The 26,083-nt window shown below is 38.2% G+C and overlaps 2 protein-coding genes across 4 annotated transcripts in view; one reads left to right on the top strand and one right to left on the bottom strand.

Annotated features, from left to right (window-relative positions):
• Positions 1-4,157: 4,157 nt before the first annotated feature.
• EIF3J (eukaryotic translation initiation factor 3 subunit J) lies at positions 4,158-24,465 on the top strand. Its single transcript, XM_032481325.1, has 8 exons — positions 4,158-4,330; positions 4,416-4,519; positions 14,252-14,306; positions 14,806-14,897; positions 19,378-19,492; positions 21,369-21,530; positions 22,949-23,022; positions 23,391-24,465. Exons 1-8 carry the CDS (start codon positions 4,276-4,278, stop codon positions 23,520-23,522), a joined length of 789 nt encoding a protein of 262 aa, XP_032337216.1. The 5' UTR covers positions 4,158-4,275; the 3' UTR covers positions 23,523-24,465.
• The window catches only part of LOC102503712 (SPG11 vesicle trafficking associated, spatacsin), a 76,384-nt gene continuing 74,747 nt past the window's right edge, over positions 24,447-26,083 (bottom strand). For 2 of the 3 annotated variants that reach the window (XM_032481322.1, XM_032481324.1), the window contains one exon: positions 24,447-25,737. In XM_032481322.1, coding sequence (XP_032337213.1) covers positions 25,557-25,737 — 181 coding nt within the window. In that variant the 3' untranslated portion in view covers positions 24,447-25,556. The remainder of the gene's footprint in view (positions 25,738-26,083) is intronic. The other variant, XM_032481323.1, reaches the window with a different exon arrangement.

The raw sequence follows: 26,083 nt of genomic DNA, 5'->3' as shown, positions 1-26,083 counted from the left end.
CTCTGGGGACTATCAAAATCTTGTTCTTTGGTTTCACCTTTCCTATATTTTCACCTTCTTTCTGTTAACATTTTTTGTTTGTTTATTTGCAGATACATTGTCTTAGAACTTCTTCAGGCAAGTTAATACAGATGACTCCGTTACCTAGCCGTGGGTGTCACTTCTGTCCTATTCTACTGGTCAAAAATGAATCATAGGGCTAGCCCATAATAAAAAAGAGAAAAATTACATAAAGGCTTGGATACTATTCATTGAAGGGCCATCTTTGGAGACTAGCAGAGACTTTGATGGTTCCTCTGGGTTACTTATACCCCCACCTAGGGGCAGACCCAGATTTTATACAAATATAATTTGAAGGGCTTTCTTGAAGAATAGAAGAGGCCTATGCAATGAGGGGCCCTGAAGTTACAGCTTCATTGGCTTCATAGTTAATCTGTTTCTGAACCCCCTTCCCAAATCAGCTCTAGGGAGTCAATGTGGCTTGGGGAGCCCACCTATTCTTGTGTACAAGGTCAACTTCCAGAAAAGGAAGAATCACTGTGAGCTTTCCCCACCCCTCACCAGAAGTACACAGTGTTCAATTCAGTATAATCTGATCATTTGAATGACTAGAACCCAGATCCTGACTTCCAACAGTGAACTTTCAAATAAACCATATTTCATAGTATTTTAAAATTTATATTAAAAAAACCCCCTGAAATGTGGTATAATTGGAAGGATACAAAACGACTTTTTTTTTTTGAAACTTACTATCCCTTCTGTACCTTTTCCCTTTGGCTAAATGTTGACGTCCTTCAAGGTTTCTTCTCATTCTATCCTATCTTCAGATGGCCTCTACTTTTACAGGATTCCATCTACTACTATCATCAAATAACTCCTAATCCTCTATCTGTAGCTAAGACCTCTCTAATTTCAAATGTGTACTAGACATTTCTATTTGGATGTCCCACAAGAATGAGGGACAAGATCTGTGTGGCCAAAATTTAATTTATCCTCACTCCTTATTATGATGAGAGGCACTATTCTGTCATTTTTGGAAACATTTATTGAACATTTACTCCATGCCAGACACTAGGAGTACAGTAGCAAAAACACAGACAAGGTCCCTGTGCTGCAAACAGATACTGAATAAGTAAACAGGGTCACTAGAGATTGTGATAAATGCTATGACAAAAACAGGATGAGAAAGAGTAACTGGGGGAGGTTCCTTGCTGGAGAGAGACCCCAGAAGAGCTTTCTGCAAAGGTAACATTTGAATTTTAAGTTGAAGGAGGAAAAAAAGCCAACCATGTAAAGAGGTGTGGAAAGAGCACTGTAAGCAGAAAGAACAGCAAGTACAAAGTCCAAAAATAGGAAAAGACTTAGTAGCCTCAGAAAGCCCGTAGCAATGATGTTAATGAGAGAGAAGGACATAGAAGAGGGTTGGTGGGAGGTAGGAGTCAGACTATACAGAGCCTTGTAGGCCATAGTAAGGAGTTGAATTTTAATCCAAAAAAAAAAAACCAAAAAACAAAAAAAAAAAAACCCAAAACAAAAACACCAAGAAGCTACTAAAGGGATTTCATCCTGGAGGAAGGGGTGTCATGATCTGATTTACATTTTTAAATAAGCAAACGGCCTGGTGAATAGAAAAAGGAAAGCCAACTGGAAGGTTATTATAGTAAAACAATCTAAAGAAACTTGGATGAAGGTGGTAGCAAGAGACATGGGGGTAATTAAATGGATTAATATTGGAAGAAATCACAGACGTTGGTGATGGGTTGAATTTAAGGGGTAAGTAAGAGGAAGAAAGCAGGGATACCTCCCAGGTTTTTGACTTGGACACCTATAGATGGATGTTACCTACACTCAGTCTCCAAAGGCATCATTCTCTACTGCTCCCTTCCCCTCCTCCACTATATTCAGTCAGTCACTGTATTAGTCAGGGTTATTCAGAGAAAAAGAATGAATAGGATATGTGTATGGAGAGAGAGAGAAAGAGACTTACTTAAATAAATTGGCTCACATAATTGTGGGAGCTGACTAGTCTGAAATCTGCAAGGCAGGTCAGCAGGCTGGAGACCCAGGGAAGAGCTGATGCTACAGAGTCCAAAGACAGCAGAATTCCTTTTTCCTCTGTGTTTTCTTTTCTTTTTTAATTTGGAGGGTGGGAGGTAATTAGGTTTATTTATTTTTCAATGAAGGTACTGAGGATTGAACCCAGGTGTGTTTTCTTAATGCCTTCAATTGACTGGATGAGAACCATCCACATTATGGAGGGTAATCTGCCTTACTCAAAGCATGATGATTTAAAGGTTAATCACAAACAAAAAATACATTCACAGCAACAACTAGACTAGCGTTTGACCGAAAAACTGGGTATCATGGCCTAGCCAAGTTGACCCATAAAATTAACCATCACAGTCACTAAATTCTGTTGATTTTGACCCTTACATATTTCTCAGATTGGTTCCTACCTCTCTGCTGCCGTTGCCTTACTCTAAGGTTGTGTTCTTAATTAATTCATAAAATATTTACTTATGTATTACATACTGTGCCAAATACTAGATAGACAACTGTGAATAAAAGGTAGATTGTGCCCTAAGGACCTTACATTCTAGCCTTTCCTTGCCTTCTGTTTTGCCTCCTTCCAATTCCTCTTTATAAAAATTGATGCCTGTATAGCACTGCCTCTCCCACTTAAATGTCATCTGAGGATCTTGTTGAAAAGGTAAATTCTGATTCAATAGGTCTGGGATAGGGCCTGAGATTCTGCAGTTCTATTAAGCTCTCAAGTGTTGCTGCTGATCAAATAGAAACTTTGAATACGTGGTCTGCAGAGTAGCTTTTGAGGACCATCCTTACAAAATGTGTACTAGGTGTAGACTCTCTGAAGATACACACGAAATGGGTAACAATGGTTGCCACTACAAAGAACAGAATGGCTGATCATTGCATGTACCCTTTTATAACTTGAATGTTGTACAAAGCACGTGTGCTACATATTCGAAAATAAATTAAGAAAACAATAAAAAACAAACAAGAATATCCGAAACTGCTCGCTTCTTAAAATCCTGTAGTGGAGCCTAGCGTCCAAAGGGCAGAGTGCAGCTTAGCCCATCTTAAGCCCTTTACTAATGATCAGTTTACCTGTTCAGTTCATCTCTGATCGCGCCATTCAGTCAGATGAGGGACCACACGATTCTTTCTACGGGAAAAACACTGGAGCAAATTTCACTTGGTCTGTAAAACTCATCTCCTCAGCGTTTACCCTCAGGAAGCCTTTCACGCATCCTACTGCTCTCCCCTTTGCCCGCCATTAATGTTACCATTTTACATTTAACCTCACAATGCTTCTTTTTGTTGCAGTCATCGCACTGCGCCGAGATTTGTTTACATGTGTATTTTTGCTACTTGATTGTGCGCTCCTTGAGGACAAAGCTAGAGTTTAAGCTTAGCGCAGACCAACTTCCGAAATAATTCTGCGAAAGAATGTATCATGTATTGGCTTCAAGAGGCTCACAGGAAGGGAAAAGCCTTGAACACTGGGGCTTTCTCCGATCCCTTCCTGACTAATTCGAAGCAAACGTGCCAGGAGTTGACTCTGAGCACCCTGGCTGGGAAGGCTACCAGGAACTCGGCCCTCTCTACTCGCTCCTTCCCGGGCGCCCTGCGCACCCAGGCTTCCAGAGGATCCTGCCTGGCCGAGCACGCGACTGGGCCCTCCCGGGGTCGGGGAGGCCAGTCCACCGCCCCCACAGGCAGGCGTGGCGTGCAGAGCCCACTTCTGTGTGCCGCGTGGAGAGGCTGGGGGTCTCCTTGGTATCAGCCAGCAGCCACGGGTGGCGATCCATGCTGACCAGAGGGAGGGCGCACCCCACAGATCAGGGACGGGCTGAGGTTGGCAGAACAAGAGTGTCGAGGACAGGCGTTAGCCGAGCGCCAGGCAAGGGACCGCCCTGCTAACTTTCCTGCACTTACACGTCCTCTGCAGGCCCAGGGTAGGGTGGCCGTCTCCTAGCCGCTACCTCTACCTCCACCCACTAGCCCCTAGGACCTCCCCGCGTGGTGGGGCACTGGAGGCTCCGCCTCTCCCACCTTATTCCACGCCCCCTTCCGGCCCGTGCGCGCGTCGCGGCCGCCGCTGCCAGAGGGGCGGGGCCTGGATCCGGGCGTTCAGTCAGCCACGGTCCCAGCCTGCCCTGCGCGGGCTAACGAGAGCAGATCGAGTGACTCACCTCCGCCGCGGTAACTCCTCGCTCTCTCTCCCCTCACACACGCTCACACCGGCGCGAGATGGCGGCGGCGGCGGCGGCGGCGGCGGCGGCGGCGGGGGACTCCGACTCCTGGGGTGAGGAGAAGTTCCGGGGGCAGGGCCTGGGCTGGCGCTGGCCCCCGCCCAGGCAGGCATTAATGCGGCTTGCTCTCTTCCGTAGACGCGGACACGTTCTCCGTGGAAGACCCGGTGCGGAAGGTCGGGGGCGGTGGCACCGCCAGCGGGGACCGCTGGGAAGGCGAGGACGAGGACGAGGACGTCAAGGTGGGTGCGGGCCGGGGCTCTGGGCAGCGCGGGAGCCGGCTGGCGCCGTCGCGGGCCGGGTTGCCCGCCAAAGGGCGGGCCGACGGAGTCTGGGCCCAGGGGCTCCGCCCGGGCCTGCGGGCCGTGGGTACAGGCGCGAGCGTAGGGCCCGGCGGTGCCCTGTTCCCTCCGCTCGCTGGCCATATGGGCCGGACGCGGGCAGCGTGGTCTCTCGGACTTCCTTGGCAAGGGTGACGGCCCCGGCCCTAGCCCTTCTTTGAAGGTCCGCGCCCCGGCCTGGATCCCACCCGCCAACTGGCGACGGGAGGTGACAGCAGCAGCCGGCCCGGCCCACGTGCACACTTCGCGGTCCCGAGCTGCTCGCAGGGATGAGGCTGGGAAGTTGAAGATGGAGCCCCATGGAAAGCCCCATATGGAAAGCCTTGCAACCCATCTGCCTTTTCGAGCTCACGTCTCCTCAGGGCCATTATCTCTAAAGGCCCATTTGTAGGGTTTGTTCGAGCTGTTAGATGAGTGAAATATTGTGGTTTAATTTCAGCCACCTTTTTTCCTCCACGCAAGACAAATAGAAACAGTAAAGTGAAACAACTTTTAGCCTCCCTTCTCCCACCCTGTGGTAAAAGCATGAACTGAGTACTGAGATAGCCAGCAGTTAGTGGTCAGAACCTGGGTAGTCCACACGGCGACCTGAAAAATGGAGAGTTGACAGAGCGGGTTATTATCCATCTACACAGAAACGCGTAAGGAAATATTGAAAATTTGGTGGTTGGAGAAGACTAAGGATCCAGTGTGATTTTTGTTTTTGTTTTTGTTTTTTCTATGCCTTTTAGATAGATTTGAACCCGATTGATTTACCGTCGTCGTTTGTTTTTGAAAACTTCTGGGGCTAATCATATGGCTTCAGATGACATTATGACTGCTTCGTTTGTTTAAGTAGCTACAAAAGTCGCAAGCGCAAAATGTTGACTCTTATTAACAAAGTTCTCAAAATCTTTTTATATTTGTGCAGATAAAGTTTTGTATGAGTTGGAAAATTTTTTTTATGGTTTTGATTCATTTAGTGAACTTCTGCCCTTCAGCTTATGCTGACAACCCTACAAATTCTTCTCCTTGGCTTGAAAAAAATTTAAGCTAGATAATCATCATGAACTTAATATTAATAACTGCTTTTGTTTGGATTTTACCCTTTTCTCCTGAGTCTGATGAGGTGGATATCCAATTCATTGAACAGCCTGACGTTCTAGAATGATGTGAACTTTGTGCACGTTGGGGTTAATAAATGAGTAATAATATTGTGAAGATACTTAGATACTTCATTTACAGGTAGTATAGACATGGGAATGGATTGTGTTATCAGCCTCATTGCAAGATATTAGTTACTTCCCTACATTGTAGCAGATTTTCTGTTTTGAGCCTTTAGTTCAGATTTGTTCTTTCCTTTTTTCTATGCATAGTGGATGTAGGAGTTAAGACATCTGTTACGAAAATTGAGAATAAGTTAGCAAATGAGAAGAAACAATTAGAGAGATCAGGAAAGAATTAACCAGAAAATGAAGTTTGAATGGAGTGTCTGGAATGATATTATGAAGTAGTAGCCTGCCTGAGATAAGTGGATCTAAATGGTGTCAATACTGATAAATATAATTCTGACCACTTGGAACTAAGTTTGGAGATTTACATGTTGAAAGGGACCATAGTGGTCATTTTGTCCAGTCACACTTTCAGTGCAGAATTTCTTTCGTTTATACAGATGGCTTATTTCTTATATATAAACTTTGAAGTTGATCTTGGATTAGAAAGCTAAACTTGTCCATTTTATTTTTGAGTTGAAATGTTGGTTTATTTCTGTTGAGTTTCTCCAAATTCTCAAAAGTTATCTGTGGAGTAGTTTGATTCCTGGGCTTTGGACTCAGACAGATGTAGGTCTATTTTGTTGCCTTGACATTGTCTGTATTTGTGGTCATGTGCCAGTTTAAACATTTTTGTTTGTTTCCCAATTTTGTCCTTACAGAAGCTACCTCAGGAGATCATTTTGCATTTTGAGATAATATATCAATATTATCAATGAGATAGTGAGAGAGTATATCAAGCATAAAGCAGATTTACCTGGTACTTGGTAGGCACTTAGTAAATGTTAATTCTATCACATCAGTTTTTCTGGCTAATGGAACATATGCTTAGGCTCTTTAGATCTTGTAGCTGGGGGTTATTTTTGTGCCACATTTTGTGGTTTCCTAAGCTTAGTAGGAGTAAGTTCTCTCCACAGTGGCTGTTTACCATGAATTTTTTTGTTTTGAATGGAATGACCGTCGTTTTCAAGAAAATGTTTGCTTTCTCAGAGGTTACCAATCTAGAGTTGACATTTGTCCCCTTGAATGATAGTACAGGTTTTCCCCGCTATCCGAAAGTAGAGCGTTCCTATGAAACTTTTCCAGAGCTGAAATGGCATAAAGAGAAGAAGCAGTTCCTTTAGGACACATCTTGCTAAGGAATGCACAAAGTAAATCAAGATAAAGCACAGATGCTCACAGACGTAGCTTCAAAGTTATGGCAGCTTGATGCTGAGTGTAGGTCCTGGGGAAGGAGCTTGGCTTTGCCACTGTTACTGTTTGGACTGGGCACTGCCTCTGTAATGGCTTGCTACAAAACAAATGCTGAATGCTATTTTCATTTGTCATAAAAGCTAAAATCCTCTTTGGGTTTCTTTCAGTTAACAAAAAGGTACTAATGTAGGTCTTTTTGTAAAAGCGAATGGCATAAAGTGAATTTTCAAAAAGCGAGGTGTACCTGTAATATCAAATTTCTGAATTCTAATGTTTTAGCACTTAATCCTTTGGCAAGGAGATGCAAACAAGGCTTAATTTAAATGAGGTTGAATAATCATTGTTCTTACATAATACAGTATGTGAATTTTAAAAAAATCTTCAAAAGTAAGGTATGTAGAAACAGTAAGTTCTTCAGTTTATGTCAGCATCTAATAATGTTTAACCTTCAGGAATATAGGTTTAATGTCATTTGTAATGTCCTGAGAAAGGAAAGCAAAACTGAGGTCTTTGTAACAGTAACCTGCTCCAATAATTTACTGTCTTTCAGTAGACATTATAGCATTTTACTGCCCTTGACTTTTCAAATAGCCATCTGAAAGTGCAGAGGTGGATTTAAGTGAAACTGTAGAATTGTTAATGTTCATGGGGGTAGAAGTCTACATACTTCTTCCCAGTTAAAAAGAACTAGGGAGAACTAGGGAGCATACTTCCCTGCTACATTGGCTTTATTTTCCTTTTCTTACTATCTTGATGTTATGCAGAGGCAGTGGGAATTGTTTGCTTGGCATATATCTCTGGACTCCTTCCCTGTGGCTAGAATGATGTGTGGGCAGTGATTGAGAAGGCAGTGTTGATTCAGAAGGCAGTGAGTACCCACCCACCACAGGTGGGAATAATACAGCTTTTACTCAGTTTTACTAGTCTCCCATCATTTCAGTAAAAAGATTAGAAGCTAGGTTTATTCAGAAAGTGTAGAGTTTTCTTTGAGAAAACTGTTGGCTGTGATCAGGCATCTCAGGCATTTTCTTCTTATAAAGTAATTACAGAATTTCTTTAAAAGAACCTAGAGAACTGACTTAGTTGAAAACTGCCTGCTTTATCCTACTCATTCAACTGTTAGGATCCTGTCATGGTTAATAATTTAAATCTATCAGAGTGAGGAGATTTTCAAGCATGGAAATGACACTCTGAAATAGGGAATCTATATTTCAGAGACATGGGAGATTATTGGGAAATTTTCAGAAGGTGGGCATTTTGCCAGGAAATGGGTATCTTGAGGTGTGTGTAACTTCTTATGAAAAATTCCTACCATATACAGAGGTAGAAAGAAAAGTTTAATAAACCCACAATCTTATTCTTTCTATATCCCCACATACTGCTCTCCTCCCCCAACCAGATTATCTTGAAAATACCAATTATATCATTTCAGTACACTGACAATTTTTATAAACTAAGTTTTTAGTTAGGAAGCATGTTTGTTATTGAATAATATTTACCTAATGTACTTGTCATGCTGGACCAATGAAAATAAAGAAGCCACTTGTTCAGTGTTCATTGTTTTGTTCTTGATCTAGCTTAGCCAGGAATTTAAAGTAGAATTGATTGATAACAGTTCTAAATATGATACAGGTAGGCATTGAGATGGAATTCAGCTGAGTGCTGAGCCACAGTCGAATGTTAAAAACTGAGTGAATTGTTCACAGACACAAACTACTATATATAAAATAGATAAACAAGTTTCTTCTGTATAGCACAGGGAACTATATTCAATATCTTGTAGTAACCTATAGTGAAGAAGAATATGAAAAATAAATGTATATGTTTGACTGAACCATTATTCTGTACACCACAAATTGACAATATTGTAAACTGATTATCTTCAATTTAAAAAAGCTTAGTGAATTGAAATAAACGAAGTAGAATTTTTTGAGGCTGCTACCTTGGCTTCCAGAGACCAGCATAGTTCTGAGAAGAACATTTGGGCTTCTTTTAAAAACTAAACTTTGCTGGGAGGTATAGCCATGGCAGGAGCTCATTACAGAGTTCTGAGGCCTCTCAGAGCAGGTCAGTACAGCTTACAGAACACCAATAAAAGGCTCTTTTCCTGCAAGAGACTATGCTTTATCTAAACCAAACTACTTTAGAAGGGGGAAAAAATATATGTTAGTTAACATATTGCTATGGGACAGAATTTTACTGCTCATTTGAAGCTACTTCTGTTTGACAATCTATAAATATATCTTGCGTAAGTTGGAAAGCATTTTCAGGCCTAAATGTGTTCTCTCATTGCTTGCGACATTCTGGAGTTGTATTTTATAAAAATGACAGATTAGCCAACTATTGGCTGCATTATTAGAAATAAAAAGAAAGCAAGGTTTAAGCTTTTCTGTTTTGTTTTCAATTCTTAGTGGTATTCATTTGGGAAGCTGGTTTTTTATATATATATATTTTATTGAAGTATAGTCAGTTTACAATGTTGTGTCAGTTTCTGGTGTACAGCACTTCACTCATATAGGAACATACATGTATTCGTTTTCATATTCTCTTTCAACATAAGTTACTACAAGATATTGAATATAGTTCCCTGTGCTATACAGGGAAGCTGGTTTTAAACTTGAAAAGCAGCCATCTCTTTCAGAGAAGTGGCTCAAATGGTGCTGGGTGTATATCTGTAGAACAAGAATAGATAAGCGAGTAGTTTATAAACAGCCTCTCTTCTAAGGAAGCTAGCCATTTTAGGAGAGCAGTCTGGTTGGTACTTTTGAAGATAATTTGGTTATTATAGCTGGAAGATTTATTGGCTACCAAAAATAATTGGGTAAATATTCAGTTGGATATTGATAGGTAGTCTCTTGAACCAGATAACCGGTTAGGGCTTACTAAATTATAGACATACTCCCTATTTTAACTGTTAATTTGAGGTGTTTCTGTAGGAACCTTTCTTGCATTTTCTCAACTTATTGTCAACATTTACAAATTCCTGATGTTTATGGAAAATTGGGCAGATTTAGACATTTTACTTTACATTTACTTTTGGGGCACCTGCAAATTTTACAAGTAAGGAAGCAGAAACTCTTTTAAGTTCCTGGGGAAAGCTACCTGGCCTTCTGTTTTGGGGATTACATCTATTTGGAAGACTGACCAGTCTCTTTTTGCTGACATCACTATGCTGCCTTCTTCAGGGACTTGTCCCCAGTATGGGACTAACTTCAGGGCAGACTTGTTTGAAGCACTCTGGGATGAGGGCGACAAACAAGGCTTGCCTTTTGTGATGCTTTTATGAACTGAGGAGCAGATGCCATAGTTATTTCCAGGACTTGTTGATAGGAATGACTGTTCCAACTATCCTGTGGTGGAATTCTAGGTAGCCTTATGGCTGCACTGATGGGACACTTTAATTAACGACTATCTGGGATAAGGTTTATGCTTTGATAGGGAAACCAGGGATGGGGTAGAGTTGGTGTGAATGAGATACTGAAGGAGCAGTGATATGTGTGGGGTGATGTTTTCCTGATAAAGGGAACTGAGGAACGTCAGCAATGAACAAAAATACCACTCTATTGTGTCTGTTTATGTTGGAGTTATTGAGATAGAGCACATTTTCAGCCATACTTCTCCCCTCTTGACCTCCTCATACCAGACTCCTTTCCTAAAATTAGTAAAAATCCATCATAGGCAATTTGAGATAAGTAACTGACATAGTTGTAGCTGGGCAGATCTTAGTATGTGCTATAACCCTCCTCTTTGATGAGATTCCCTGCAATTCTAAGGAAGCTCATTCCAGAACTAATTAAAAGAATGACTGTTGGTTTGGAGGTACCTAGTTCCCAGACATTTATTTTATACTTCAGGACTAAGGTAAGAAGTCATGTTTAATATGATGCTTTAAAGGAACTTTGGCTTGTTCAAAATAGGTTCCTTCATTATTTTTCACTGAGATTTGTGGGATGGCTATCTTTGGGCCTTAGTGTCCTTATAGGTAAAATGGGGATAACACCACCTTACAGGACTTAAGTGAGGGTTAACTGTGTTACTACATGTAAAGTTCTTTGCACAGTGCTTGGTGCAAAGTAAGTACTTAGTAAATGCTATCTATTGTTATTATTATCATCACTGCTATTGGTAGAGAGTTACAGATAAACATCTGCTGGAAGTAAGCACATGGTCCTTCTATCTGAAGCACTGCCTAAGCAGCATATCACCCACAGACCCGGCTTTCCTATATTCTGTGAAGATTACAACAAGAACCCCCAAACTCCTGGTAGTTAACTTTTATTTTTAGTTCTCTGGTTCTTTTGTACTATGGTGTAATGATACAAGCACTTAAGCAAACCAGTGGGGTAATGCAAACATCTGCTCTCTAATTTCTAACTCTAGTATCTTAGGTGTCCAGTGACTAGCTGCTTTGCTTTCAATCTGTTAACTGAACTGTGGGTTAAATTGCAAAGGTAAGGTAATTATAAAAATATTTTCACTTTTATACCAAGTTCTCCCCACTCTGCTTGCAGACCCTGTAGTAGCCTTAATCAGGTTTTTTTTTTCCTTTGGATTTGCAGATTTTTATTAAGAATCGCGCCTTGGTTAATTTATAAACCTAGACTGATTCAGATTTTATGATCTGTCTTGTTATAAAGCCAGAAGCTTGGTGTCATAGTTATGGCATATTAGTCAGCCTCTGTCTCTTCCAGTAGCGTCAGGGCCTCCTGCTTTGCATTTGTCATCCTGTGGCTCAGCTTCAAACAGCGTGTCATAGTTGTGCCTGGGGGTTGCTGAGACAATGCTCGGGCTACCTATAGATTAAAGCCCTGGTTAATTAAACACGGGGCTGTTTCTTTCTCTGTTAAATTTAAACCTTCTCAATTCTGTGGAGCCTTTAAAAATTGTTTGATAGTGGTTTATTATTTAGCTCAGTGACTGTCAGGCATAGAAGAGACAAAGTATAGATCTACCTTAAAGTGCCCTGCATAATTTAATTCCTTAACCAGGGTTGTGTTGTATGGAATATTGCTTGAAATAATCAAACTATTGGCTAAAATGTTGGTTGCTTTTACATTTGGGAAAGTAAGAAGTATAAAGCCCTCTCAAATTTTCATTTAATATAACAGTGGATTATTTAAGAGAGGTTATTAGTTTTGGCTTGGTTGTCCTGTGTTTTGTTAATGGAGAAGCTTTTTTGTGGAGTTAGACAAGTTGATATAAAAGTTCATATGGAAAACAAACATGCAAGAATGGCCAGGAAAACACTAGAAAACCTGAAAGCCTACAGGGGGGGACTAGCACTAGCTTACATAAAAGCATACTATAAAGCCTGTAATTAAAACAGTATGGCCCTGGTATGTGAAGAGACAGTAGATCAGTGGGATAGAATAGAAAGCAGAAATATACCAAGTATCGTGCAGCCACTGTGGAAAACAGTATGGAGAGTCCTCAAAAGACTAGGAATTGACTTACCATATGACCCAGTAATCCTGCTCCTGGGCATATATCCAGAAGGAACCCTACTTCAGAAAGACACCTGCACCCCAGTATTCATAGCAGCACTATTTACAATAGCCAAGACATGAAAACAGCCTAAATGTCCATTGACAGATGACTGGATAAAGAAGAGGTGGTGTATTTATACAATGGAATACTATTCAGCCATAAAAATGACAGCATAATGCCATTTGCAGCAACATAGATGTTCCTGGAAAAGGTCATTCTAAGTGAAGTAAGCCAGAAAGAGAAAGAAAAATACCATATGAGATCACTCATATGTGGAATCTTTAAAAAAAAAAAACATAAATACAAAACAGAAACAGACTCATAGACATAGAATACAAACTTGTGGTTGCCAAGGGGGAGGGGGGTGGGAAGGGACAGACTGGGAGTTCGAAATTTGTAGATATTGACAGGCATAGGTGGAATACATAAACAAGATTATACAGTATAGCACAGGGAAATATATACAGGATCTTGTGGTAGCTCACAGCGGAAAAGAATGTGACAATGAATATATGTATGTTCATGTATAACTGAAAAATTGTGCTCTACACTGGAAATTGACACAACATTGTAAACTGACTATTACTCAATTAAAAAAAAAAGAAATATACCAAGTACCTGTGAAAATTTAGTGTATGGTAAATCAAGGGACAAAGACAGACTTTTTTTAAAAATTGGGGTGTAATTGATTTACAGTATTATATGTTTCAGGTGTACAACATAGTGATTCACAATTTTTAAAGATTATACTCCACTTATAATTATTATAAAATATTGAGAGGGTGAGCTTTTTAATAGATGGTGCTGTGACAACTGAGTAACCATTTGGAAAAAACATTAAAATTAGATCCATACTTTACAAGAGAAAAAATTCCAGTGGATCAGAGATCTAAATGAAAAAAACACTGAAAGAATACATGTTCTAGAAGAAAATTCCTTGCTTTAAGAAAAGATTTTCTAACTGACTTGGAATCCAGAGGCAATAAAAGACTGATAAATTTTACTGCATAAATGTGGTGGGATGCATAACATAGCACTTTATGGAGAAACACTAGAGGCATTTCCATTAAGAGAAGAACAAGGCAAGGATGCCTTTATCTCTGCCACTGTTTGTTCACACTGTACTAGAGGTTTCACCAGGGCATTTAGATAAGAGAAGTCAATTGTGGAGGTGCATGAATTGGTAAAAAAGAAATAAAGCTATCTCTTGTTTGCAGATGATATGGCAATATACCTGGAAAACCCTAGAGAATCAATGATAAAACTAATTTAAGTAATAAGTGAATTCAGTAAGGTAGCAGGATATAAAATTAATATACAAAAATCAGTAGCTTTTCTATGCACAAATAACCAGTTAGAGGACCTAAAAGAAAAAAAAAAACTAAAATAGCAACAGAGAAGATGAAATACTTAGGAATAAACCTAGAGAGAAATGTGCAAAACTTCTAAGAGAGAAACTTTAAAACATTCCTTGAAATATACAGAAGTAGGCTTGAACAGATGGAAAGACAGCCCTTTTTCTTGCCTAAGGCAGTTCAACATTATAAGATGTCAGTTCTCCCAAAATTAATTTATAAGGTTAATGCAACACCAAAAAAATACCAACAAGCTTATTTCTATGGAGTTAGACAAGCTGATAATAAAGATCACATGGAAAAGTAACCATGTAAGAATGTAATGTAACGGCAGTCTTTTTCTTTAGGATAACTGGGATGATGATGATGATGAAAAAAAAGAGGAAGCAGAAGTAAAACCAGGTGAGCCACTGGAGTTGCTCCACTTTTGGTTTTATATCTTAGTGAACATCTGCTTGCTTATGTTAAGACAAATAACAAATGCTTACAAAATTGAAAATTTCAGTATTTTCAGTAACCAAATATCCTTCCATTCCCACTTCATTCTCTTCTCCCTTCATCTCTTCTCTCTCCTCAAAACATAATCAGATTACATAGCTCGCACTTTTCTGTTTGAGTGCTTTTGTTAGAGGAGGGAGTAGAGGATGTGGCATCACTGTTAAATGATCTAAGTCCTGCCTAAAGGACTGTGGGGAAATATGAAGGGAGTTGTTTGAGTCTTAGGAGTCAGATTAGAGAGGAGAAAGGAAGAATCCCAGAACTTTCCTCATATTTGCCAGGAAATCATCATATGAAATTGGAGCTGGGAGAGATTTGGTCTCTTGAAGTATAAGTATCAGGTCTGTCTCATCCATAAATTGGAAAATAGTCAAGATAACTGTGATTAAAACATTTCTTTCAGAAGTAAAAATTTCAGAAAAGAAAAAAATAGCAGAGAAGATAAAAGAGAAAGAACGGCAACAGAAGAAAAGGCAAGAAGAAATTAAAAAAAGGGTAAGTACTATTCATTTTCTAAAACATGGACTCCTCACGTTAGCAGTGGTGCAGTATCTTAGCAGGCAGCAGATAATACCTAACCATTTGAAGGGCTTTGTAAAGACTGTAAATGGACACCATCAGATAAGGTGATCCCAGAACAAACAATTTGTGGTTTTTGCAGAAACCAGACTTAAAAGCTTTATGTATTAGAATGTCTTCTAAGTTTCCACAAACACTTGGGAACAATCATGATTGTGTTGTGACCCTAGTCAGTGATTTTTGGCAGTGCCTGCAGCTCTCTCTAGTTGTGATTTGTAGTGTACCTATTGAGTGACATACAAGATGTGTCCATTTCTCTGCCATGTATTATATAAATGTTTTTGTTACTGATTTGGAGCAAGATCAGAAATACTATATTAATTTACTTGTTTTTGAATAGAAAACACATTTACATGATTTAAAAATCAAAACAATATTAAGAAGTACTCCCAACTCTACTAATTTGTCTTGTTTCTCTCCCTCTATCCCATTAGTAAATACTGGCTTCTTATGTCTCTGAGGTGACTTTATATATTTAGATACAACTGTATAGTCATATTCCTCCCTTTTTTAAAAATAATTTTTACCTTGCTTTATTTATCATAGAGATCTTTCCATAGATCATAGAGAGCTTTTTAATTTTTCTTGACATTTCATTAAGAAAAATTTCAAGCCTAAAGGAGAAAATAGCATAATAGATACAATCATGCACAATCATGCACATCACCTAAATTTAACAGTTGTTAATATTTTGTCATACTTGATTCATATGTTCTTTTTTGGCTAAAATATAATCAAGTAAATAACAAATGTTACGCATTTTACCTTTAAATACTTCAGTATGCATCTCTGAAAAAGCAAGGATATTTCTCACATGATTACATACCTAATGTAATGAACAGTAATTTTTTAAGATCCTCTAATACTCAGTTTGTATGCACTTCTTTAATTGTCCCAAAGTGTGTTTTACATATGGTTTGTTCAGACAAGGACCTCACATTGCACTTGGTTATTAATGTATCCTAGAGTGTTTTTCTCTAAAATGACGTTGATTTATTGAAGAGAGTAGGGCAGTTGTCTTGTAAGAACATCCCACCTTCTGGATTTGTCTTATTGCTTCCTTATAGTTGGAGTTTTCTGTACCTTGGCAGCAAAGTCTAAAATTTTGATTGAATTCAAATTAAATATTTTTGGTTGGAATACTTTAAAGGTAATGCTGCATGCTTCGTATTGCATCATGTCACATCAGGAGTCATGTAATGTCTGTCCCATTGTTAGTGATGCTAAAATTGATCACGGGGTTAAGTTGGTGACAGCCTGGTACTTCTGTTGTAAAATAACATGTTTCCCCTTACAGGTTACGCAGTTTCATGTCAACTTCTCACCCAGTAGTTTTAGTATCACTGATGATCATTGCCTAATTCTTTCTTTAGGGATTGGAGAATGGTGATTTTTCTCATTCTATCACTTCCTTTAAAAAAAAATTTTTTTTTATAGGCTGGTGCTGCTGCTGCTGCTGCTGCTGCTGCTGCTGCTTTTGCTGTTTGGTTACTTTGGATATGGTCAATACTAGAAAGGCAGAGTAAAAGCTTCATTCTTTTAGTTACCAATTTTCAGAGTAAGGAGGGGGTGTAATAACTTCAAGTGGTGAAAAATGAGGGGTTTGTAGGGTTTTTTTTTTTTCATTTTGAGTAAATTTATGGACTTCTAAGATTTTTTTAAAGAGTTTTATAAACTCTTTCAGATACAAGTTTTTTTTTGTGTTTTTGATGCTTAAATTGTCCCAACTTTGGACAGTAGGAGTCCCTCTGAGTTGCTTTCCATCTTCATCCTTTTGACAGAATGCTTTTAATCTTTGAAAGGTTCCTTGTGTTATGGCACAGTAAGTGCTAGCTCACCTGGTAAAATCTCTTAGCCTGGAATCAGTTACTAGGGATCCTTTTAGTGTGAAATGATATTTAGAGGCCAAATCTAGGTGCCAGTCGTATTCAGTATTATAGGAGTGGCCTTGCCATCGAGATCCCTTTTCATTGATGAATCGTACATAATCATTAGTTTATTTTGATATTTTCTCTTCTGAAAGTCCTGGTTTCTAATAATGTTAACATAATTGTTTATTGGCTTTTCTACAATACCAGTACTACGAACAATGTACAGCTGCTGAGTGAGGTTTAGCATTTCCTTGCTGTTCTTGGGGCACTTAGAGTATATCCTACTGAGGATGTATAATTTTGTCCTGGGTTCTAAAGTCGTTTTTCCTGTGTCATTTTATCTATTTTGATACATATTTTAGAGTCATTTATTTCCGTTTGTTTCCAATTTTAAGGTTTCTTTTCACTTAACTTTTAAATATGAAATATATTCAGAAAACACAACTACAAGAATGGAATTAAATGGTATACTCAGAAAAGTTTCAAACATCCATCCCTCTTTTCTCTACCATGTTTGCTATCACCCCCGTAAGAAAGCATTTTCATTAGTTTCTTGTTTATTTGTCCTCATATTTTAAAAAATAGCTGTATGATATTCCATCCTTGATGTACCGTAATTTATCTCACCAATCTTCTGTTGATGAATGGAGTTTTTCCTTCAGTCCTTTCATTGATAAACAGTGCTTCCATGAATAACCATATGTGTGTATCATTTGTAATGGATGTGGCCATATTTGTAGGGATAAATTTCCAAATGTGAGATTGCTGGGTCAAAGGACAAATCACATTTGTAGTCTTGATAAATATTACCAAATTGCCCTCCTGATTGGGTTGTATCAGTTTGCATTGGCCAGCCATGGGTGAGAGTGTATATTTCCCCCTAGTCAGGAACATTTTAGATGCTTTTTAATAATTTGTATTTGTATATCTAAAAATATCTGCATATGTGTTTACATGATCACAACAAGCAATGGATCCTTCAGCTCAGTCTAAGAAGTTGTATTGATTGGATCTTTCTTGGTCATTGAGGTTAGAATTACCACTTACTTTGTTGTATCTTGATATTAGTCTCCAACATAAAGAAACTTTACTTTGAGTGAACTAATTTTATCTTAGGCCAACTGTTGAGTTAAGACATTTCCAGTTAAAAAAATAAAAGACATATTCAGTTTTGTTTGCAGGAAATACGTAATGATGTTCAGGTCTAAGACAGTTGAGACAGTTTCCTTTTTTCTTTGTAAAAAGTGTCTGAGACTTCATAACTGCATGATCTTTCTCATTTCATCTTCTCCGTGAGAAATGTGATCTATTTCAGAAGTGGACTTCTGAATCAAAATCTTCAAATTGCACAGGCATGGATAACCATGAATGGCACAAATTCCCTTCACCATTTTCCCACTTTGATAAATATTATCAAATATATTCCCTCATAGTAAAAGTAATACATATTTGTTGTAGAAAATTATATCAGGATATAAAAATGATATACATTAAACTGTTAACTGTCATCTCAGAGAAGTGGGGTTGGGAAATACGTGACAATTTTTCCTTTGTATGTGAACAGTATAATGTGTTATTTTTATAATACTAAAATATAATACGAATAAGATAAATAAGGGGGAAATGTTTTTCCAATTCTTTGGGAGAAAACATGTTTTTAAAAAAGTTTTTTATTTTACTTATTTTAGTGGAGGTGCTGAGGATTGAACCCAGGACCTTGTGCATGCTAGGCAGGCACTCTGCCACTAGGCTACACCCTCCCTCCCCACAAAAAACATTTTTTTTATGTCTGCACTGTCATATGGCTCGTGCCATACTGTATTTAACCATTTTGTTACAGAGCAATTAGGTTGTCTCTAAATTTATTTGATATTATGAGTAATATTCCATTTGACATCCTTTTGGTTAAATATTTGTACAGATCTTTGGTTTCTTAAGATGAATATGTAGAAGTGGAATTATTTGATTAAAGCATATAGGACTATTTCAAGACTTGATGCATACTACCAAGTTACCCTAGAAAGGTGGTTTTAATACACAGTCTTAGCCAAAGTGTATGAAAGTGCCATTTTACTTTATCTACAATCTCATTTCCTTAATTTAAAAAAATTACCATAAATTAAACCCAGCTTTCAAATCTCAACTCTGTCCCATTATCGTCTATGTTAACCTGATACCATGGGCAGGTTGCTTCACGCCTCAGGTTTTTTTCCTGTAAAATTGGGATATGAATATCTAAAGTGTTTAGAAGAATGCTTGAAATACAGTAAATACTTTCTAAGTGTTTGCTTATTATTTATAATTACGTGTATTTAGAAAAAAAGTTCATACCACACAGAAATATACTGGGCCCATTACAGTCCCAGTCCTTTTTGTGACAATGAATATATATATGTTCATGTATAACTGAAAAATTGTGCTCTACACTGGAATTTGACACAACATTGTAAAATGATTATAAATCAATAAAAAATGTTAAAAAATAATAATAAAATAAAAAAATAAAACTTTCTGTCTGATTTTAGTTAGAAGAACCTGAAGAACCTAAAGTGCTAACACCGGAAGAACAGTTAGCAGATAAACTGCGGCTAAAAAAGTTACAGGAGGAGTCAGACCTTGAATTAGCAAAGGAAACTTTTGGTAAGTGGGGTTGTGATTACAGTGTGGTATTGAAGTTCCAAGTAAATATTGTGAAAAAGTCTTAAGGGTTATGAAAATTCAAAAAACATCTTCTTTGAAGAAATCTGATACTGGCTAATCTAGATATTAGAAAGCAGTTTTTAATATCTTTATATTTGAGATTTCATTACTTAAGGTAGAGTGAGATGTTCAGCTTTTTGATAATTACATTTTGAGTATCATATAAAAGATTATTAACATAAAAAGTCATTGGACCCAAATAAGTATATTTATCAGCTGGGTGAAATTTGGGTGAAATGTGAAGTCTATAGCTTTGAGATTTCAATATTGAACTGAGTGTACCGTGTCTTGTGGTCTGAAGTCTGGGCAGGACTTAAGACAGTAGCATGCTGGTCCCATGGGGCATTCAGCTTTGGTTGTGCCTTCATGTGCTCAGTGTCATTTCTTTTGGTACCTCTTCTTAGCCTTCACTATGTCCTGTCTTTAGAGGGCTTCCATTTCTGTATGCCATGCCTGCAGCTGTGCTCAGTACATGAGATAAAAGATATGTTCAGGATTCTGTAAGTGGTTAAGTTCATAGTGTTCCAGGGGGAGAGTTAACATGGCACAGGGAGTAAAGTGAGAAACATGGTCAGAGAAATAGTTTAAAAACTCTCACTTCATTTAACCAAGTTTGTTGTTATTACTTCCTGAGTACTTTTCAGAATAGAGTGTCTTGTTGAAACAGTTAAATAACTTTGAAATGAAACCTAGAGCCAAGAAAGACCTAGTTATCTTGATTCTCCCCACTTCCTCTTCTTTAAAATGGATCAGGCAGGCTGACTGTAGTGACCGTCCATTCTCTTTTCCATTGGAAATGTGACCTTATCTTTCGTGGGTGGGTCTCTGGAGTCTGAAGAGTCACTGGTGAACTGGCATGGGCTTGGCATTGTCCTAACTGCACTTACCTCATTAAAGAGGGCACTTGGCCATTATCCTGTCTTCATAGGATGGTAGAAGCCACCCATGTGTTTATTAAAGAGAAAGACTTATGTGGTACCCATAAATTCTAAGATAGGACACCAGTTACACTTAAAAGGCAAAAACATATATTCGTACAGTCATCATTTGGTTAATAGGATTTTTGGGGGGTTAATTAGGTTTATTTACTTATTATTTTTATGGAGGTAGTAGGGATTGAACCTAGAACCTCATGAGTGCTAAGCATGCACTCTGCTACTGAGCTATACCTCACACCACCTCCCCTGCTTCCTGGTTAGTAGGGTTTTAATGTTGTGTTTCTCATACTAAAACACTGAATTAATAATACTGTTAACAACTGATTTACTTGACTATTTAGGAGTATATGGAAGCACAGTGTCGCAGCCTAGAATCCTTTTAGGTCAGATAAAGTTTTCTATTGGGATTTAATACATGGTTTACCCCTGGGGGGTTTAACACATGGTTTATCTGTGCTTAGCTTCTGGAGTTAGTTAGCTGGAAACTTTCACAGGAACCATCTTTATTTACTTTGATTCTTCTGTCTCAGCTTTACTGTGGACTGTTCTTGGACAAATGCTTTAAGAGCATCCCTTTTGCACCAGGGACTCCTTTGGCAGTCTGGGAAGTCTTTGGGCCCCTTCTTAAATACATAAAATACACAGGATTTTGCTTACGGAGGAAACTTGTTATATTGAAATAAGTATCAAAATACTGAAATAAGCTATGATACAGCAGTTATGTACCGATCACTTGAATTTTTGTCCAAGTATTTCAGTGGATCCAGATCAAGAACCTCTGCTTTAAAATGAAATAACAGGGTTATTCAGATAGCTAATTGGTTTATAAATTTAAAAAAAATCTTACTGATGTTTTCAGTGTTCCCTTTCTCCTACAGGTGTTAATAATACAGTTTATGGAATAGATGCTATGAACCCATCTTCAAGAGATGACTTCACAGAGTTTGGAAAGTTACTAAAAGATAAAATTACACAATATGAAAAGTCACTATACTATGCCAGTTTTTTGGAAGCCTTAGTTCGAGATGTGTGTATTTCATGTAAGTAATTCTAATCTTTTGCCCCTGTGGATGGCTTTTAGTAAGGGCATGTCATACACATGAGGATGGAGATTGACTTGGGGCGGGGCAGGGGGTGCTAGAATATATTTAGGATTTGCTTTTTAGCAGTTATCTTGGGAGTGTTGTTGTGCAAATATACAGTGAGTTTGAGTGGTTTTGTTTTTGTTTTTTTTTTTAATGTATAAATTTTATTATGATTTGTTCTAGTTCTGTGAAATATGTCCTGGGTTTGTTTTTGGTTTTTGAGGCTGCCTTCTAAATGTTTTTTTACAACGGCTTCCCAAAGAGACATCTGTGTTTGTTGGCACAACAGCTAATAAAACACCAACTTCTTCCTTTATCTAATTATGTATTGAAAGAGACTAGGGAAGTATTTTAGGGGGAAAATGATTTCTGAGCATACAGAATTTTAGAGCTGAGTGAGACCACAGCGAGTGTCTGTTCATTTTATAAACAAGGAAGCCTGTGACGAGGTGCAAGTTGCTCGGCACCCATTCTGAGTCCGTGGGTTTAGTTTCATGCCCTGAGAAGAGTCATACATTTCAGGAGCAGGGTATGTGAGAGTGACAACCAGGGGTGGCATAGCATTAAGGTGGAAGGGGTTGGTTTTGCTAGTATTTACTGTTTTTAAGATTGAGGGAAAAAAATTCTACACAATGAATTTTAAATTGGGTTTTTCTTTGAGAAATTATTGCTAAACTAGGGGTTCTGATTTGATCAGTGATATACATAGTTGGTATTTTATTTTCCATATGCTATTTTTCCTTTTCTTGAAGGTGCTCTTTAACCAAAACTGAGTGCTTTTTTTGGTAGCTAAAATCTCATTCATATCTGTTTCCAGCTTTGTATTTTTATGTGTTGTCCACTAAACAGGCTTCGTTTCCTGGTAGGGCACGTAGATTTCTGAGATACCTACGATTTTTATTCTCGTTCCTGTGCTAAAATGGAGACCCCAAGGGATGGGGAGGTTTAAGAATTGTCATTCCATGTTCATTCACACAGTCCTCACTGAGCATCAAGGATGTGTTATTTCCATAACTCATGATGGTTATTCTCTGCGTGTTTAGACTGGATAAGGAAAAAGGGAGCATTGTGAGCTATAAAGACACTTCCAGTTTCTCTGTGGTTGAGCAGTGGTGTCTAGGTGATTACAGGTCATTATAAAGTTAAATTTTTGTTGCTGAGTTTGCCATTTTACTTTAAACAGTTCTCATTAGCAAGCCTAGCCATAGAAATGAATGAGTCTCTACCATGTTATGTTAAACAAGAGAAAGCCTTTTCAAAGTTATTGAAATTAATGTTGGACAAACTAGATTTCTCATAACACTGGAAAAATGTATATTTTGCTTTTATGTATTCCCCAGAATGCTTAAAAATTAGTTTTTTTTCCTTCTTAGTGGAAATAGATGACTTGAAAAAGATTACCAATTCATTGACTGTGCTTTGCAGTGAAAAACAGAAGCAAGAAAAGGTAAGAGCAAGCTGTGTGGGAAATGTGTATTACACGAGGATTAAGGTGTAGGCATAATATTCTCAACAAGCGTAGTAGGAGTCTGACCTAAGAAACTGGACAGAAGTCAAGTAATTCACCAGTACCATTTATATTGGACTAGGACAGCCGTGTGAGTGCCATTACCGTCCTTTTGTTTATGAACATGTTCATGTTCTTCCCTGAATTAATAGTAGAAGTTGCCCTGAGTTAGCTTTGGGGAAATTCCCCTCTAGAGAGCTAAGGTTTTTCTGGGACCAGAAGCTTTGGTGTCTTGGTGAGGGTTGCTATACCAAATAAGATGCCCATGGTAGATAAGTCTCATGAATTAACTCTTGTTTTATCTTCAGCAAAGCAAAGCCAAAAAGAAGAAGAAAGGTGTAGTTCCTGGAGGGGGATTAAAGGCCACCATGAAAGACGATCTGGCAGATTATGGTGGTTATGATGGAGGATATGTACAAGACTATGAAGACTTCATGTGACATTTTATCTTCTCCCGGTGTCTTCTTTCTGTTGCCCACAATCCCTTCAACATGTAGCACAACTTCCTTTTCTTTCAGTTCTGCCAAATGCTACAATCAGAAGTGCAGTATCTTTTGTGCTGGTTATTTAACCCCTCGACACTTAGGTGCTAATGTGCGAATGAGGGAACTTGGATCTTGCTGCCAAGGGGTTAAAATTGGGAACCTCTGTTGCTACTAAATCATAGTTAAAAAAAAAACAAAAAACAAGCCTAATAATGGTGTCATTGTTGCTATCTGATTCCATAGCAGCAGTCACTAAATTGGAAACAAAGGTTGCAACATGACAAAAAAAATTGTGTAGTATTTACCAGCACCATTTCAGTAATACAGCCTTAACCATACCTCCTTGAACTACTTCATAACTTGTCAAGAAAAGCAGTCTGCAGCAAGGGCGTGTGGTGTGCACCTAGTATTAAAATTGCTTTGTCTTAAAATTGAGCGTGAGGATGTTAAAAATACATTGTGAAGAAGACTGCTTATCTCAGAGTGAAGATACGGCGGCTGAAAAGCTGAAAAGCACTAGTTTGATACTTAAAAATTAAATGACCAAAACCCTCCAACTTCGAAGCTGAAGAAGGTAAACCTTTCCATTATTGCATTGCAAGTTGTGGAATCTCTTGAATGCACAGACTGTCTAGTTTCTATTTATCAGACTATTCTGCTGATGGAGTGCTTCAGATGGGGGAGGGAAGCTCTTTACCTGTTCTACTTGCCTGATTTAAGTGTCTGAGAAACAAATCTCCTTTGTTCTCCTAGGCTGCAATGGAACAACTTTAACAGGGTTTTGGCATTTCCTTTCCTTTATAAAACATGCTCAGCAAACTGCACCAGTTAACTACAGTTTGGTAAATTGTTATGTTAACAATTATGACATCTGCAATGTTTTATAAAGCAACTAATTTAATAAAGTCACTATTGTGAGGACTTAAATTTTGTGTTACCTCCCAAGAGATATTTTTGGAGAGTATAGAACAAAAGCTCTTGGGACTAGAGTTCTCTCTGTACTTACAAAGCTTAATAAGTACTTGATGAGTGGATGTAGCTTTAAAACAGAAATGATCTGTCAGGTTCTTAATAGTGTCACCCTAGAGCAACAAAGGCATAGAGCTGCCTTTCTCTTATTTATTTGGGGGAAATTTGGTTGTTTAGATACTAAGGCCTAATTAAGTACCTAGAAGAACTATTATTTATTTGGAGTAATTGAGCTTATAACTCAGGTTATGGCTGTAAGCATGGACTGGGTGATTCTTCTCTACTATATATTTTCTCTTAAGCAGTTTAACCATATCTGTGGTTGGAGTCTTTTTGAAACCATCACAGACTCAAAAGTGGGGACAGAGCAAAAAATATTTCAAATTTCTCTTATCTAGGAACTAGGAGCATCAATCAAAGCTCTGTAGACCGCCAAGTGGAAGATAGGACCATCTAAATGATTTGAGGAATTAACAGAAAGCAGTGACTACACAGCAATAATTACAGCCAATACAGATTGTTTTAGGCAGAAAAGGGCTAAGATTCCCTTAGCAGTAATAATGACATACACTGAATTAAAAAATCTATTTTACTATAGAGATCAGTTTCTAACAAATGGAAATGTATCATCTGTTCCTTAACTGTGTAAATAATATTAAATTCCTTTGAAACTGGAATCTGCAGGCACAGGTATTCTTTACTAAATATTGTTATCATTTCCTAAAGCAGGCTCTATCCTGAGGAAGCTGGAGCTTTTGAGCTTAATACCAATATCTATATAAAATGGTATAGATGAACATCATTTTTAAATGGGAATTTCTTTATGGAAATTTTCTCATTCTTTACCCACTATTCACGAAGGACTGCTACGGTCATTCCTGGGGTTTTACAATCACACATCAAAGATCCCCAATGCGTTACTCTTCTCTGGTCACAATCACCTGTCAGTACCTGATTACAGTGCAAAATAACACAGTTTGTGTATCCTTGGGAGTAACCATTCATGTCAGCTGAATCCATCTAACCTGCTAGCATATCCTTTAGACAGCAACCTGTCTGAGGGTCCTTCAGAAGCACATTTACAACGTCACAAAATTTGTGTTCATATGCCAGCTTGTAATATAAGTAGACATCTTCACAATACGTGAATAACTTCTTCAGATTTTTCACAACCAAGTCAGTAGGCTGATGATGTTTACATCTAGACAAAGAAATACAGGAATGTACAGGTTAAGATACTGTATCTTGAGCAAGGACTGTCATCTGACACATACCACAACCTGTAAGGAGAGGGAGCTTGAGTCTGGGAAATTATCTCAGACTATTATTAATTAGACGTATTTGATAAACATTGAAATTATTTCATTAAAAATGAGTATCTAAATGCTCACCTTAATTAGAATAAATTCAGTACTCCAGTACCCTGATGTTTAGTTTTTGGCATCTCAGGCAAGCTGAGTAGCTGGCTTCCCATTTTAAGTACAGAGCACTATAAGCCAACTACTCTCATTCATCTGCATAAATTTTTTAAAAAGATCCCTTCTTTC

The sequence above is a fragment of the Camelus ferus genome, chromosome 6 (genome assembly GCF_009834535.1).
Source record: "Camelus ferus isolate YT-003-E chromosome 6, BCGSAC_Cfer_1.0, whole genome shotgun sequence".
Lineage (NCBI taxonomy): Eukaryota > Metazoa > Chordata > Mammalia > Artiodactyla > Camelidae > Camelus > Camelus ferus.
Note: the sequence above shows the minus strand (reverse complement) of the source record. Positions and strands in the feature narration are given on the sequence as shown.

Bases quoted from the DNA above. Each gene is read 5' to 3' on its own strand.
- EIF3J (XM_032481325.1), top strand. From the start codon at position 4,276: ATGGCGGCGGCGGCGGCGGCGGCGGCGGCGGCGGCGGGGGACTCCGAC. The intron at 19,493-21,368 runs GTAAGTGGGGTT...TTTCTCCTACAG, and splicing joins ATTAGCAAAGGAAACTTTTG to GTGTTAATAATACAGTTTAT. The intron at 23,023-23,390 runs GTAAGAGCAAGC...TTTTATCTTCAG, and splicing joins AAAAACAGAAGCAAGAAAAG to CAAAGCAAAGCCAAAAAGAA.